Source organism: Carcharhinus amblyrhynchos, chromosome 1 (assembly GCF_965287045.1).
Source record: "Carcharhinus amblyrhynchos chromosome 1, sCarAmb.v2.hapA, whole genome shotgun sequence".
In the NCBI taxonomy this organism is placed as follows: domain Eukaryota; kingdom Metazoa; phylum Chordata; class Chondrichthyes; order Carcharhiniformes; family Carcharhinidae; genus Carcharhinus; species Carcharhinus amblyrhynchos.
The window spans coordinates 102367589-102385378 of record NC_137324.1 but is presented as its reverse complement, the minus strand read 5'-3'; the positions used below and the strand labels follow the sequence as shown (position 1 = coordinate 102385378).

General features: G+C 41.3%; 1 protein-coding gene across 13 annotated transcripts in view; it reads right to left on the bottom strand.

The window, feature by feature from the left end:
* The window catches only part of LOC145343633 (LIM domain-binding protein 2), a 484019-nt gene that overhangs the window by 274837 nt on the left and 191392 nt on the right, over positions 1-17790 (bottom strand). For 11 of the 13 annotated variants that reach the window (XM_080189839.1, XM_080189818.1, XM_080189819.1 and 8 more), the window contains exon 4: positions 6761-6836. The exons of 1 other annotated variant lie outside the window; for it this stretch is intronic. In XM_080189839.1, the coding sequence (XP_080045965.1) occupies positions 6761-6836 (76 nt within the window). Of the gene's footprint in view, positions 1-6760; positions 7168-17790 lie in introns of those variants that run through there. One more of the 13 variants, XM_080189858.1, reaches the window with a different exon arrangement.

Sequence of the window (17790 nt, the reverse complement as noted above, 5' to 3'; positions counted from 1 at the left end):
ACACATATGACTGTGTGGCCAGTTCGATTTTCAAGTTTGCCAATGACATCACCATAGTGAGTCAGATTTCAAACAATGATGAGATGGAGTAGAAGACAGAGATAGAGAATCTGGTGAAATGGTGTGACGACAACAAAAAGGACGACAGTAAAAGGAAGGAGATGGTCATCAACTTCAGGAAGCATAGTGGAGGCCATGCCCTTGTCTACATCAACGGTGATGAGGTAGAAATGGTCAACAGCTGCAAGTTTCTAGGTGTCCAGATCACCAACAATCTGGCCTAATCCCTCCACGCCAAAATTATAGTTAAGAAAGCTCACCAATGCCTCTACTTTCTCAGAGAGCTAAATAAATTTGCACGTCCACTATGACACTCATCAATTTTTGCAGATGCATCATTGGAAGCATCATTTCTGGATGTGTCACAGCTTGGCATGGTTCCTGTTCTGATCAAGACCACAAGAAACCAACAAGAGTTGTGAGTGTAGCCCAGCCCAGTCCAGCATGCAAACCAGCCTCCCATCCATCGACTCCATCTACACTTTGCTTTGGAAAAACAGCCAGCATAATCAAGGACCCCACAAACCCTAGACATACTCTCTTCCACCTTGTTCCGTCGGGAAAAAGATACAAAAGTCTAAACTCACGTATCAACCAACTCAAAAACAGCTTCTTCCCTGCTGCCATCAGACTTTGGAATATTAAGTCGATCTTTCTTTACACCCTAGCTATGACTGAAACACTACATTCTGCACTCTCTCTTTTCCTTCTTTATGAATAGTATGTCTTGTCTGTATAGCATGCAAGAAACAATACTTTTCACTGTATGCTAATACATGTGACAATAATAAATCAAATCAAGTGTTTCCATCTGATGAATCTCCATCATAAAATCATAGAATCCCTACAGTGCAGAAAGAGACCTTCGGCCCATCGCATCTGCACCAACAACAGTTCCTCCCAGGTCCTCTTTCTGTAACCTCATGTACTTAGCCTGACACTAAGCAACGTAACCTGCACTTTTTTTGGACTGTGAGAGGAAACTGAAGAAGACATGGAGAGAATGTGCAAGCTCCACACAGACAGTGTTCCGAGGCCCTGGCACTGAGAGGCAGCAGTGCTAACCACAGTCACCACACTGCCCTAACTACTTTGCTTCTTTGAGCAAGCGGCAACTCAAGTGAACTGTGGGAAAATCATAGAACATTGGGTAACAAGACTTCCAAAGGTCAATTGACAAGGCAAAACACAATTTTATGAATTAGGCTCAAAGCTGTGGGGACTTGCTGTAATCTTGGAATGGACAGGAAACTGGTAGAGTGCTGAAAACATGAGGTACTTGTTAGAAGGATTGCAAAGGTTGGAGGATGGTGTGTATGGGGCATTGAGTGGGATCCTCCCCCAGAGTTTAGCTTTGGAGCCAGTACTGTTTGTAATTGACACTTATGACTGATCAATGTAATTTACACGGGTTACACTGACAATTACAAGCTCCCTGCCTGAACAAAATATTTCGGTACCAAATAAGCCTGTTGGACTTTAACCAGGTATTGTGAGACTTCTTACTGTGTTAACAAAATACAACAGAATCCTGGATGCTCTTATGAGGACGTCACTTTGTTTTCCACAGGTAAAAATCTTTTCAGGAATGGGATTGCAGATGGGAGCAGACAAGAGGAGGATTCTCGTATTTCAGATTTTGTTTTTTGTTGACATGACTTTATGTCCCCAACAGGAAAAAGACTCAACAATTTCAGTTTGATTGTTTCCTTGTAACAACACGACTACTCCAACCCCCAACATTGTCCTCCTCATCATGTTGGAAATTCCATCCCTCTCTTCTTCAATGTCCCAGTGGTTTAAATGTAGAATGAGTAAATTACCAATCACTGGCACATTCAACATATAAATCAAGTGGCAGAATACTGACGACTGGGTCATAGCGATTACCAAGTCTTACATGAAAAGAAAAAAAAAATCAGAATATATTTAGAATTACCACACCAATTTATAGTTCAGGTGACTTCACAAAACATTAAGTTTTGCTTCTGAGGGTTATGATGTCATTAGCATTCCATCCATGATTTTGTTTTATGTATAAATTGCTCTAGTTTTTCTAGACCCAGGTGAACTACATGCATGCAAAGTAAAACATTATCTTTCTTTAAACTTTGAAATTTTATGCTTTCAATTTTGTTTTCTCCTGCTTGTCTGTGAAGGCAGAAGCACGTGTTATTTGTCACCCACAGTCTGGTCACTCATACACAACCAGCACACCAAAAATATGTTAAGTTACTCTTTTCTTTTACCCAGCAGAAAATCTCAACTTCATCAGTCACGTGTGTGGACTGATTTCAGACCAATGTATACATTTCATACATGTCTGCCATCTCAAATGCAACACCCTCCCTTTCATTCCATTGTTTGCTATGCTGCTTTTCATGAAACTACAAAATTCATAAAACGCTGAAATTTTTGTGATGAATTTATTAAACTATGTTTCAAGATAAACGGTAGTTTTACAGAATATTGGAAAAAAGATGGAATGGGGGAGGTTAGAGTTTCTCATGATCCCAAACCTTTCATCCATTTTACAACAAAAAACATGTTGTATTCAATTAAGCCAAATTATTACCCTGGATCAGATATCTCCAAACTCACAAAGGCCTTTCTTTCTTAACTCTCTCAGTGCTGTCGGCAGGTTTACTTCTCTGGGTACTGTCAGCTTCCAGGGCCCGGAGTTAATTATATTTGTTCAAAAGTCTCTTTCCTGATTTGTTGAGGAAGAACACCTTAAACAGTCACATGTGGGTGCAAGTATGTGGAATTTCAGGTTTGAGTTTTATAAAATCAATTGTTTCAGATTATTGTGCTCATAATGCAGACACACTTTTGAACCAGAAAGTGAAAATCTTTCCATTTCAGACACTTGACATGGAATTCTAACAGTAAAAAATCAAATGACTTTGTATCTGGCAATGGGTAGGCAACCAACCTATTCCAAAGGAGGCAAGTTAATACATTAAGTTTTAGAATGAGGTTGTGTGCCTCATGGCAACCCAACTTTTCAAACTTAAGTGTTACAGCTGTGTTCCTTGAGCCTCTGGAAACACGGCAGCTACACCCAGGCAAAGGCTTCAATGTTATCAATCAAATCTTGCTACAAAATAAATCCTCCCTATTTTGCATCAACAAAATCCTTATGCTCCAAACTTGGAACAGCACCCCATGGTATAGCAGAGTGAGCTTTTTTTTACCCTATGACCTCACAGCCTACCCCAAATCCACGGCACACAAGACTCTTGCATCCAACTGATAAAGGGAGATTTGAATGGAGGTTCTAATGGTGAAAGGTCAGTTAGCCATTCACTCTGCCAACCAGTTGGTCACCTGGGCACAGAATTAAAAAAAACTGGATCTGTTGGGAACCGAAGGGGTTAAATGAAACAGTGACTGCATTGTGGCCTCCTTGTCACAATAGTGGGCTTGCAATCCATAGGTCAGGAGTTGAAATCCTATCTAAGCAAGTTGTGAAATTGAATTCAATAAATCTGATGATCTGTGGGATGGTATCAGAAACATAACGAAGAAAAAGATTCAGATTGCCAGACTGGCTCACCGACACACCTCAGGAAAGGGGATCTGCCAGTCTGAGCTACAAGTGACTCCTAGGGTGGTTGGCTGTAAATTTGCTTTGAAATGGTCAACACAACTATTAGTATGGAATCAAAAGAGTAATAAACACAAGTCTGCCAATGTGACGCGCATCCCAAGAACAAATAAAAAATACTGAACTATAGGAAGAATTTTATCCCAGTCAAAACCCATATCCCTACATAAAGTTAAAATTGACCCAAAGTCTCAGGAAAAAAATGGAGCAAGGGTGTGGTATTGTTCCAGTTGCACCATCAGGAGATCACTAGGCAATTATATATCATACATATGTGGTTGAAATGATGAATTCCCCAAAATGAAAGCTCAGTTCCTAATTCAGAATAACCCATCTTCAACAACACAGTGCTCTTCACTTCTAAGCTGTAAGGCTTTGTTCTTTCCTTTACGAGCAAGATTACCCAATGAACACAAATCAGCCTGAAGTAAAAGGAAAGTTTTGTACTGAGCTGGTCAGAGACCACAAAAGTTCACATATTTACAATTACTAATCAAAGAGATTTACAGCAACATTTTGGGACCTCACAATGCACTAACACAGCACGCCACAAGTACCCATGTGGTGAGCATCTGTGATGGTGGCAAACAGCAAAGTTCTCTCACCGGGGTGGAGGAAAGGAAAATTGGACAAAGACTCAAACTAAGTGGCTTTCAAAGTACTAAATTGTGACAGATTTTTTTTTAAAGAAAAGAGAAGAATGAATTGCATTGCTGTGGAGACTTTGACTCCAACTAAATGGAAACCCAAATTTCAAAGGTGAAAAGACACTGTTTAAAGTACTGTTAAAATTCTTTCTGTCAAATTTCAAATTAAAAATATTCAGTTTCTTTCTATCTATTTGTGATAAAACAAAAAAGAGCAATAATCATGGAAGTAAAAATTCATCACAAGACAGTATTTCATGATTGTTTATTAAATACCATCTAAACTATTATAGCAAGATCATTAAATCTGCTATATTTAATAAAGATTGATGCAGTGCTGAATAATTACTAATCCGTACTTTGGGAACTGCTGAACTTGGCCATCACTTCATTTAGCTTGAAGGAGAATAAAAAGCAATCTGTCATCAACACCTTCTAACTGCTGTTCACACTCCCAAACTGCAACTCTCAGCAAGCACAACTGCAACTACTTGTGACACTACTACACATTTTTTTTAAACTAAATATTGTTTCAGCTATTTCCTCATTGAACGTGTATACCAAAACAAACATGTATTTTTTGTGCATTACATACCAAGCTATGAAAGTTCAGTTTTCATGCTCAAACCTTCCTATGTTCTTCCCCTTAAATGGAAAATCCTACAAATTAATCAATTTCAGCAGCATCAATAATGAGTCGAGGACAGAAATGTGTATCCCACATATATCCAAAACATTAAATATTCCTACAATAACAAGAATGTGATGTAAAACAATGGTTTCAATTTACAACACATTAATAAAACTAAGTATCCATACACAATACCAAGTACTGAAGTTACAGATGTTTATTTATTATCAGCGTCACAAGTAGGCTTATAGAGCAATGAAGTTACTGTGAAAATCCCCCAGTCGCCACACTCCGGCGTCTGTTCGGATACACTGAGGGAGAATTTGGCATGGCCAATGCACATAACCAACACTTCTTTGACTGTGGGACGGAACCAGAATACCAGGAGGAAACCCACACAGACATGGGGGGAACATGCAGACTCTGCACAGATAGTGACCCAAACCATGAACTGAACTCAGGTCTCTGGTGCTGTGAGGCAACGGTGCTAACCATTGTGCCACTGCTACTCACCCTGTTGAAAAATCAACACTTAAAAAATAGAGAGAGATAAATAGTAAAAAACTTGTCTTTCAAAACTCAGTAAATTAAACAGAAATCAACTCAACATCAAAACAATCAGGAGTTTGAAAAAGTGAAACTACAGAGGCTGTTCCAGTAACAAGGACTGGAAATGCGGCTGAATACAGAATATTAACACATCACTGAAGCAATGCCTTGCACATAGACCCCAGTATTCAAAAACAAAGATTTTGTGCAATGCTACAATTTTACAAATCAGGAGCCCTCAAATGTTACAAAAGCTCATCAAATCACTCCAACATAGTAATTCTCTCTCATTATAGTTTTGTCTTGCAGTATAATCCATGTAATGAGCAAGAGGACCCTGCTTTGTTTTTTTTAAATCAACATAAAAGTCCTGCCACTGGTCATAAATACATCCAATAAGCAAAAAACTCATGTATTCAGTGCCAAAATAAATTTCAACCAGTACCTGAGCTTGCTATCACGTCAGATTACACAGTAATGTTTACAATCCATCACTTTACATATATAATTTACTTTTGCATACAGTTCTGCAATAAATATCTTGTTTGCCTTGACATATAAAAGGTAAATTTATGAATAACTGTCCAACAAAAGACCTATGACAGTCTGATTTTCATAATTAACAGGACTGTTGGTTTATTGTAAATTGCCCGTCACTTCCTTAAATTTAACTAACTGAGCTCGGTGGCAACACAATAGGAAATACAAACTTCCATTTCAGCCTCTTCTTATTAACGTCCCTATTACAGCAGTAAGAGCCATTCCAAGCACCTCTTACTTACAGTAAGTATCAGACAACCAGCTGTCATTGATCCAGCAATATGCTCCCACTGCGTGCTTGGGATCATTTCAGTGGAAACACAGGTACTTTTGCAATGCAAATACAAATTAAAATGTTTCCCTTCAGTAATGTGGGATACTTTCCTTCCATCAAAATTTACTTCAACATCAAACGCCCTCCCCCTTCTCAAACCAAGAAAATTTCACATTGGGAGGATCAGCTTTGAGGGGGGAAAAAAAAACAAACGCCTCAGTTCTTGGCTTCATTAAATTCTGCGAAGAAGCGGCAGCTTTTATCAAGTTAAACAATTAATTTGCATCAAGAGATAATGAGGCCACATAATTTAATTACAAAAATAATCGCAGCCATGTGTTTCTGCATTTAATGGAATACTTCAAGCAGCATTATGAGCTCCTGCGAAATTATCCCAAAACCACATTTGAAGTACTATGTGCTTTTTTTTTAAAAACTGAAGGACTTACCTCTGTCCGAGTCTGCAGCCGCTTGTTCAGCTCGTATATCCGATAGTCTGGCTGCACCACGTAAGGCGTGTGTCTCCTATAAAATGGTCCAAAAGGAGAGGAATAGAAAGGGTCATGAGGTGTGCTGGACATCTTGGATGCTTGCAGAGAATCAAACTACACACTGTAACATCAACATCCATACAGTGCACATGGGCTTCAGGCTACAGTGCAGGCAAGCTATCAGCAGAACACACTGGGAAATGCTCTGGGAGCCCTCTACTGCAACAGAAAGACCGGATAGCTCTAGGCAGAAAAACTTGTTTTTAAAAAATCAGTTTGTGAAAGGGTCATTTCCTGTCCGCTCCAAAGACTGGCAAAAATATAATTCTTCAAGCTGACAGAGAGGTCTGAGGTTTGGTTTTAATTTTTCCCAGCAAGGACCCCTCAGGAACCTGGCAGCAAGACTTGTTAGCATATAGGTGGTTGAACAGCTGCCTGAACTAAAATACCTCCTGCAAGGAATATTCCACACTGCAGTGCTGCATTTTCTAACACTAACACTTTAAGCAGCACATTTGCTTCACTCACTCTTAAAGGGCATCTTTAATACCGACTGCAGTGTGCAACTCAATCGAATTGTTCAACTCCTAAGAATGCAATTGCAAATACAGATGTAGGAAATAAATAAATCTTTTAAAAAGAACAAAATGAAGTAACCGCATCTTGTAAGACAGCTCTCAAGAGATAACTATTCTTTTTTTTAGAAAAGGCTTTGATTGTTGTTTTCTCAAAGATGAGCAAAATGATTTCCTCCTCATAAATTTTCATCTTAATACAAGGAGGCTATACTCTATCAGCAACAGGGAGCCTCCTGGGGGTCTGGAATAGCATCCCATTATACTCAGGCCATCATTAGGAGATTGTTCGGCAAAGTAATCTAAGAGCTAAAAACATACTGGAGTTTCTAACATTCCCTCTTTGGTAACATGCTGATGCATTGACAAGCATTAACTCTTTGACTGCATATACTTCAGTCACTGCCAGAGGGAGCCTCCCTGTATGACCCCCTCTCTCTCCCCTTTTCCTGTTGAGGTCACATGGCTGCATGGAGACTTGACCCTCTGTTAACATCTGAATGTCGATTATTACAAAAAGAACAATACCACACCAAATGCTTTCTAAAATCAGGTTATACCAGTTTAAGTTATTGTGCTCTAACTGCAAGCCAGATTTAGTCAATGCATATTTGAATTGAGATGACAGGATTTCAAGAGCCCAGAAAGTGAAATAAATTTGTTCCAAAGCAACATAGTACATGACACAACCAGCAATGGATATTTCTTTAAAAAACACAATTTTATTGGAGACATTTACTTCCACAACATAATTTCATTAACATGCTTGATTTTATGAACATTTATTAGATCTGAAGTCCGAACGTCTACTCCAGAAACGCGCTCAAATGACTAGAAGCAAACTTATTCCAATATATGAAAATATCAGACTGAAAGAAAAAGAAACAGCTCTCTCTCCTCTAACTGATTCTGCATGGTGAAAATTAATTATTTGTTTCTCAACCTGCTAAATTATTAGACAAAACGAGGCTAAATTAGCTTCAGAATTTCTTGTACATAAGTAGTAACAATTAGCATCCTATCAAGCTTAACATTTCAATAGCAGCATAATTCACATTACTTCCAGGATCCAGGGTCAGAATGTCCACATTGCGGCCTCTGACAGGCTTCATGTAGCTTGCGAGCCCTCCTACATTCAACTTATCACCCAAAATCTCAAAGCCTGTGTGGAATAGCAGTGAGGGAAGGTGCAGCAACACAAGCTGATAATGATGTTATTTCCAGATCAAAGTCTCTTTTCTTCACAACTAACCAGAGGTTAGAAGACAGCCCTCCAACAGGTATTCTAAAGCTGCCTCAAGTGCAGCAGGTAAAATATTGCAATATATAATAAAACTGTCAGGGTGACTGAATTGCTTTAACTTTGTGCGGTCAGATCAACGATCAGCCTTTTATAAACTCAGGCTCAACTTGAAGTGGAAGTATATTTTCATGGTACTTTATTGTTAATTTACTTATTTTAAAATCCAAAGCCACGATTCTCCCATGCTGCTGCGCTAATTTTTTTAGTGCAGCGGGTGATGCGTGGGATTCACGCTTGCATTCTTGCCCCAATAGCGTCTTGATGTGGAGATGCCAGCGTTGGACTGGGGTAAACACAGTAAGTAAACTAGTGAGTTTACTATCGAATAAATCGGTTGGACTTAAACCTGGTGTTGGCAGACTTCTTACTGCCAATAGCGTCTGCCAGCGCTGAATTTTCGGCAGTGTCTGTTCCACACCGGAAATTGGCAGGGAGGCATAGAAGTAATTTAAATACTTTAAATATATTTTAAATGTGAACAGTGGGCCCACTAGCACCCACCACCCCTGCCCCCAGCCCCCTCATGCTAGAGTGGTTCACTCCAGCAGGATTAAGAGTAGCTCTCCACTAACTGGAAAATGTGCTGAAAAGAAGAAGAGGGAAATCAGGGCCCCACAGAGAGTCGGGCAGCAAGGTGCTCCCTGGACAGTGGCACCCTGGCAGTGCCAGCCTGTGGCCCCTAGCACTGCCCAATGGGCCCCTCAGCACTGCAATGGGGTAGGGCTTATGGGGCATGGTCTAGAGGGTGATCGATGGGGGGAGGGGGTCCCACTGCTGCTCCGGTGCATAGGGACCAGTGGGAGAAGGAGGGAAGCCAGCAATTGAGCGACCATCAGTGCAGAGCCACTGCAGATACGCGAATCTCGACACTGACAGATTGGCACTTGCGCAGTGGCCAGCTCAGCACACTGTCAGCCTCTCCAGCAGGGATTGGCCCCGCTCCCTGAAATTAAATAATATTCACGCTGGTGGCCACAGAGTATGGGAGATTTTTCTTTGAAAACAAAAGCACGAATTACTCCAATTTTCACCCAAATTCAACACTTTTGAATTTTTTTGGGAGAATTCTGGCACAAGTCTTTCAATTTTCTGCAGAATGCCATAATATCTCTCTACTTTAGATTACTCTAGAAATCTAAGGTGCCTTTATATATGTACTCTTTCAGAAGTATTTTGTCCTTCATGTTTTTGTCTCGTGTGGCACACATACATTCTAGGGTGAGTTGTGTTGTTCACCATGCCAACTTGAATAGTTGCCAATCTTCCTAAGAATGGCTGAAACATGCTAAACAGCAATTGGTGACCATCTCCTTAATATTTATATTGCTCAAAATGAGAGTTGTAAATACTGGGGAATTAATATTTTTCAACATTGTCATCCACTGAGTTAAACTAATAGTGAGAAATAGCCCTCTTTGATTCTGTACGCTGTTGCTAAAACATTATGATTCATTTTATGAAACCGTATCATTTTCTGTTACATCACTTTGTCCTCTAAAAAATGGGTCAAGACAATGAAAATACATTTTTATATATCTCATCCAAACATGCACACTAAAGGGTGACTTACTCCATGGAAGATGCAGGTCTGCTTTACTGCAAATACATGTTTAACAGCATAAATTGTAACAATGCCACTGATTATCTTGGCCAAAAGTCGAAAAGCAAAGTGTCAGATCGAGCCTAAGATGGTGTGCAATGCCTTGGCCTATCAGCTTGGATCTTGTTTGTCTCCCTTGGGGGACCATGAATTGAATTCAATTGGACTTTAAATTTGGTGTTTGGAGCAAGCAAGGCATAGATTTGGTTCTGCCCAATCCACTCTGAACATTGGCTTTGTAACTAAACATGCTAAACAGCAACTGATGACCATCTCCTTAATATTCATATTGCTCAAAATGAGAGTTGTCAATAGAACGTGGAACTGAGACACGACAGATCAGCCATGATCTTACTGAATGGCGGGGCAGGCTCGAAGGGCTAGATGGCCTACTCCTGCTCCTATTTCTTATGTTCTTAAAGAATGGAGTAAAAAATTTAAAATATTTCATTGATGGCTCATCATGTTCAGGCAAGATCTTGCCACACATTTAACTTATCTGAATCCTCTGGCTACATTCTACTCTTGGAGCTGCCAATTAGGCTGCATGGGCAGAGTTCTTTGAATTTCTCCATACTACTCTACCCTCAGCTGGAACCAACTATGAATGAAGCTGTGTTTCTGAAGGCTCGAGATTAATGATGTCTTTAATGTACTTTCTTCCTTCAACTGGAATACAGAACTTGACGGGGTCTGTCGCCCATCAAAACTATGTATTCACAAGCCTGGTCCCAAATCCAGTTGTCTCTGGGATCTTCTCTTGCCATGATATTAGAAATGGAGTCAATAGTCTCTTGTGAAACTTTGTTGCCACATAATGTGCTAACAAGACAACAACCAAATTTTAAGTGAAAAAACACGTTACATTTGATTTTACTTTGGATTCAATATGGGGTGAAACTACAAACTTTTTTCATCAATGACAGGACAAACATTGATAACGTTGGAAATCTGTGTTCATTATTTCATCACTGGATGAATATTACGCAGATAAGCATATTGCAGTACAGTACTCCTAACCCTGATGGAAGGTACAGAATAAATGACTTGAGATGGCAGTTACGCACCACTTCAATTTTCTTCAGGCATGATATCATAAGAATCTCTATAGTGCAGGAGGCAGCCATTTGGCCCATTGAGCCTGCACCGAAAACAATCTCACTCAGGCCCTATCCCCGTAACCCTGAGTATTTTACCCACGAATCCCAATTTCGCCTGGCCAATCAACCTATTTGATAATACAAGTATTTTCCAGCATCTTTGCACAAAGCTGGACTACAACAGACAATTGATGAAGGAGGAAACCAGAATTCAATGTGTACTGGAGTTTTCGATTGATTCATAAAGGTGAAACAATATAAATGTATAGGTTCCAACTCTACAAGCCAGCACCTGTGCCTCTTAATGACTCTTCAAATGTGCAGATGTAACTACTGAATTAACATTCACCCCTAGCTCTTCCCCACTGCCCGTCACCACCCCCCACACCTGCTCCCAATCCTTGCTGCAGATTCCTTTCCTTAATTTGTACAATTAATATGAACTAGATAGACAATATGCCCCCATGTGGTTTTCAGCTATCATACATCAAGCACTGGATTGGACTGCTAGTTATTAATATTACAATGGGCAAACCATTAACTGGAGAGTGAAATATAATGAATCAGGGCAACTGTAACAATAGTAGAAGTTTTCTCCTTGTCTGCAAGGCATGTGATGTGACAGGTCAGAAATTTACTTGTGAGCTTCCAAAATATCTTGCATCCCAATTTCCTGAGAGCTTTGGAGCTCAGAGGAAGGGGTAACCAAGGTTACATTCTAGAAGTTCAACCAACCATCCAGTGAGACAGATGGATTGATATCCTCGATCCTTCCGTTCAACAGAAAGCACATTTAGAGGGTTGCCTAGCTACTAAGAAAAATTACCTACATTTCTGGGCTATGGCACATTAGAATTCATCTTGCAAGCACCAGTAATCACATAGAAAAGTGGCAAGATTAATAAGGGCATTAATAAAGGAAGATTAATAAGTAGTGTATGGAAGATAGATTCTGCCATTCTTTTCCTCCTAGCTTTTGAAATGTTTTCTTTTTAAAACTACAGTGGAGTTTTAAACATCATTTGCATGCAACAGATCACAAACTTACAATCAATCAAAAACTACTACTGGAATTAGTGACAACCACCACAGAACAGATAGGGAAAGCTTTCCATCAATAAACTCAGATCTGTTGTTGCAGAGATCGGCACACGCGCACGGTCCCTGCACTGCCAGCCTCTCGATTGCTGGCCAGTCCCACGATCCCCGCATCTTTGGCGCTCCGACTCCCCCTGCCCTAGCCCCCGGGCCAGCCTTGAAACCTCTGCCCCCATCCAGCCCCCAGCCCTCCTCAACATCCCCCTGAACTCACCTCGACCCCTCCACCCCCCCAAACTTCAACCTTGCAGTCCCGATGCCCCACCACCCCCAACAAGCAGTCCTAACCATCCCCCTTACCCCAATGACCATCCCCAACTTCTGGCCTCCATCCCTGTCACTCAACCCAAATGCAGTGGCAGCGGAATCCCCCACCTCCACTGATCACCTCCCAGAAGCCCTATCCCCAATCAGGTCCAACCCCATTAGGACCCACCACCTTGGCACTGCCCTATGCCCAGTGGGCAATGCCAAGGTGCCCCCTTGGCATTGGCACTTTGCCCCTTGGGCAGCACCAGGGGCCCAGGATGCCATTGCCAAGATGGCTATGCCCAGGGACCCCCCACTCCAATACCTGGCCCTCTGGGGGGTACCTCAATACTCCCCTTCACTCCAACGGGGTCAGCTTGTCAGCTCCCCGCAAGTGGGGAGCTATAGTAAACCCCACTGGAGTGAACCACTCCTGGCAGGGCAGGGGGAGGTGTTAGTGGGCCCAGAGATTTCAGTCCTGGGGCTGCTGATTGCTTTTAAAATTGTATTTAAATTAGAATCTGCATACATTATGCAGCTCTATGCCAATTTCTGGTACGGAGCTGACAACCCCAGAAATCCGGCACTCGGAGACTCGTGGAGGCTGTGGCACCCAGCTGGAAGCCCGCAAAATAGCCTCCCCTAGAGTCTCCTGGCCCACTGTACTACAAAAGCTGCACAGCAGGATGGGAGAATCACCCCCAAAGAATCTTTAAACAATATGTTGTGGCTTAAATGTGTTTGCAACATAAAAACAGTAATCAAATACAACTCTGAAAAGTGAGAATAAAGTATTACGGTGAGATTGTAACAGACTGCAGTTTAAGCCACAAATCCATAAGGCAGCAAAGTACATCAGAATTCTGAACCATTTGTCAAAGTTATGTACATATGATGCAGCAGGTCTTTGTTATAACCAGCTTACCTCTCTTTATTACTGTACTTAATCTGAATATAAACAATTTATAAATTTCCCTCCTGGGCAAATTTAATTAAGTAGTAGTAAACACATAGTTGTTGTAAATCTCAGCAGCCAATATATGGTGACCATTTGAAATATCACTGGTCAGAAAATGGCCAATAGCAATCTTATAGTCCACATCTTTTTTGAAAGCAAGTTCATGGGTTGTTGATAACCATTTAATTGATTTGTTCACTGGTTCCCCAAAATCTGCCAGAGTGTCATCAGCCTTTCGTAAACGCCATTTGCTTCTAACAAATGTTGCCAAGAGTTTCACTGTTAGCGCAAAGGTATCAAGACATTGTGAAATTAATGGCCATACCTTTCTGTAAGAATGAATCCAACGGTGCTTGCCATTTGTTAAGACTTGCCCTTGTCCAACTAATTTCAAAGAAATTTTGTACGGCAAGTTCTTGAACATGATACATGACAACAACAGTGAGAAAAAAACCTCAGTGAATAGGGAAAGTTATTGTCTAGCTCCTTAACTAATTTAATTTAAAGACTGTGAAATTAACAACAGGAGGAGGGTAAAGGAAGTATACATTCGAGGGATGAATTTAATCTCAAATCAGGGACAGAAAGAGAACAAAGAGAGGAAAAGAAAAGTTGGGTTAAAAGAGAAAGCAAAAAAAGGAAAACATTTTAATTTTTGTTTAGTCTTATATTTTTAAAATCTCCAACAATTAAAGATGAGACTACATATTTGTAAGCATTAATTTTCAATGCCAGACAGGTTAATTGGCAGCGCAAATTACAAGTTTTAATGATTTAACAGCCATTCCAGGACAGGTTAAATACGTATTACCTTAAAATAGGTCCAAAACAGGCTCCTTATGTCATTTCACACCAGTTTTAACTTAGAAGGAAATGTACCTTGTTTGGACCATGAAAGCATAGCAACTTACACACATACAAAATAGAAAGTAGGCTATTCGGTTCCTTGAGTTTGCTCTGCCAGTCAAAAAGATCATGGCTGAACTATTTGTGTTTTGAGTTCTACATTCCCATCCACTCCTGATTGTAATCTCCTAACGTAGTAACATAGGAGATTACAATCTAGGGTGTGGGTTTTAACAAAAAGAAAAGATGTGGTTTGCACACATACATTCAAACTAACAACCACAAGGTTTATTCAGGCAACAGTGACTGACACAAAAAAATCCAGATATGATCTGTGGAGAACTAAAGATGGCAAGAGACAGTACGGACCAAGCTAGAGTCCCAGGCTAGCCAAACAGACTCCTGCTGGCTATGACAAGGTCTGCAAAACATCACAGGCTACAAGATGAAGTCATATAAAATCACCAGCACCGATGTACCCCTCCCTGATGAGCTCAACACATTCTATGCCCGTTTTGAGCAAGAGGTCAGCCACAGCGTGCCGTCACCCTGAAAGCCTTGGTTGAACTGGTATCCATGATCACTATCGCAGACACCAGATCAGCCTTCTTGAAAGTCAACTCACAGAAAACAACTGTCCCAGGTTGGGTACCCGAATAAGCACTTCTATCAGACTCCTGTTTATTGACTACAGCTCAGCCTTCAATGCCATTATTTCTACGAAATTCATCTCCAAACTCCATGGCCAAGGGCTTGACTCCTCCCCCTGCAACTTGATCCTAGACTTCCTAATCCACAGGCAGTAATCAGTAAGGATAGGCAATGACACCTCCTCCACGATTATCCTCAACACCAATGCCCTACAAGGCTGTGTACTCATTCTCTTACTACTATTTATACACCTACGACTTTGTGGTCAAATCCCCCTCAACTCAATTTTCAGGTTTGCTGATGGCAGTACCGTAGTGGATTCAATCTCAAACAATGATGAGATGGAGGACAGGATAGAGAGAGAATTTGGTGAATTGGTGCAAAGACAATAATCTCTTCCCCAATGTCAATAAAACAAAGGAGAAAGACATCAACTTCAGGAAGCGTAGTGGAGGACATGCTCGTCTACATCAATAAGGACAAAATGGAAACAGTTGAGAGCTTCAAGTTTCTAGGTGTCCAACAACCTATCCTGGTCCCTCCATGTTGATGCTTTAGTTAAGAAAACCCACCAACGCCTCTACTTTCTCAGGAGGCTAAGAAATTCGGCAACTCTCACCAACGTTTATAGATGCATCCTAGAAAGCATCCTTTCTGGTTATACCACAGCTTGGTATGGTTATTGTTCTGCCCAAGACTGCAAGAAACTACAAAGGGTCATGACGCAAATCTTTGTCTCTTCTTTGGACACAGGTGAGGTCCCAGAGGACTGGAGGATAGCGAATGTGGTACCGTTGTTTAGAAAGGGTAGGAGGAATAACCCTGGTAACTACAGGCCGGTGAGTTTGACTTCAGTGGTAGGCAAGTTGATGGAGAAGATTCTTAGGGATAGGATGTATGAGCACTTAGAGCGTTGTGATCTGATTAGGGATACGCAGCATGGCTTTGTTAAGGGGAAGTCTTGCCTTACGAATCTGGTAGAATTTTTTGAGGAGGTGACAAAAATGGTCGACAAAGGATGAGCCGTTGGTGTCGTCTATATGGATTTCAGCAAGGCATTTGACAAAGTCCCTCATGGTAGGTTGGTTGAAAAGATAAAGGCTCATGGGATACAAGGCCAGGTATCTAGATGGGTTGAGAACTGGCTTGCTAAGAGGAGACAGAGAGTAGTAGTGGAAGGGTCCTTTTCTAGCTGGAGGTCTGTCACTAGTGGTGTGCCGCAGCGCTCAGTACTGGGACCTCTTCTTTTTGTAGTATATATAAATGACTTGGAAGAGGGAGTAAGTGGTGTGATCAGTAAATTTGCAGATGACACTAAGATGGCTGGATTGGCAGGCAGTGATGAGCAGTGTCTGGCAATACAACGGGATGTAGATAGGCTGGTATATTGGGCAGATATATGGCAAATGGAGTTTAATCCGGATAAATGTGAGGTGATGCATTTTGGCCGGAATAATGTAGTGGGGTTATATGATAAAGGGTAAGCCTATAAAGAGTATAGAAACACAGCGAGACCTGGGGGTGCAAGTGCACAAGTCTTTAAAGGTGGCAGTACAAGTGGAGAAGGTTGCGAAGAAAGCTTACGGTATGTTAGCCTTTATAGGAAGGGGTATAGATTATAAGAGCTGGGGTCTAATGTTGCAGTTGTATAGAACGTTGGTTAGGCCGCATTTGGAGTACTGCATCCAGTTCTGGTCGCCTTACTAGCGGAAGGACGTGGAGACCCTGGACAGAGTGCAGAGGAGGTTTACCAGGATGTTGCCTGGTATGGAAGGACTGGGTTATGAGGAAAGATTGAAGAAATTGGGGCTGTTTTCCCTTGAAAGACGGCGACTGAGGGGGGAATCTAATATAGAGGTATATAAGATTATGAAGGGTATAGATAGAGTAAACAGTGGTAAGCTATTTCCTATGTTAGAAACGCACAGTACGAGGGGTCACGAGCTTAGGATGAAGGGGGAGAGGTATAACACGGATATTAGAGGGAGGTTTTTCACACAGAGGGTAGTGGGGGTATAGAATGCTCTACCAAGCAAGGTGGTGGAGGCAGGCACGCTGGAGTTGTTTAAGAGTTACTTAGACAGGCACATGAGTGGGTTGGAGATGGGAGGATAGAGGAGATTGTTTTAAATAAGGTTCATTAGCATTGGGACGTCCCTGGTAATGTATAAGGATGTGGAATGATACTAATGTTTTTCTCTTTTAAATTCACAGGTTTTAAGTCGGTCCGCCTTGTTGTCCAATGAGGGGCATACATGCGATGGGTCGTACAAGGACTGCTCTTGGATGTTCGAGAGTAGCCTAGTACTTCATGTCGTTAGTGTATGCTTAAACTGGACCAGATGCTGGGCAAATGACAGCTCAGTGACCATCATTGTTTGCTGTGCAGACACATGGATTTGGGCCAGTGTCTGTGGGAGTTTGCGCATTCTCCCCGTGCTTGTGTGGGTTTTCTCCGGGTGCTCCGGTTTCCTCCCACACCCCAAAGATGTGCTATTAGGCTGATTGGAGGTAATAAATTGTCCCTAAATTAGTTTTCCCTCAATGTGGAATGCCATAAGCATAGATAAGGGTCATGGGTGAAGGGGAGACTGGTAATGTTAAAATG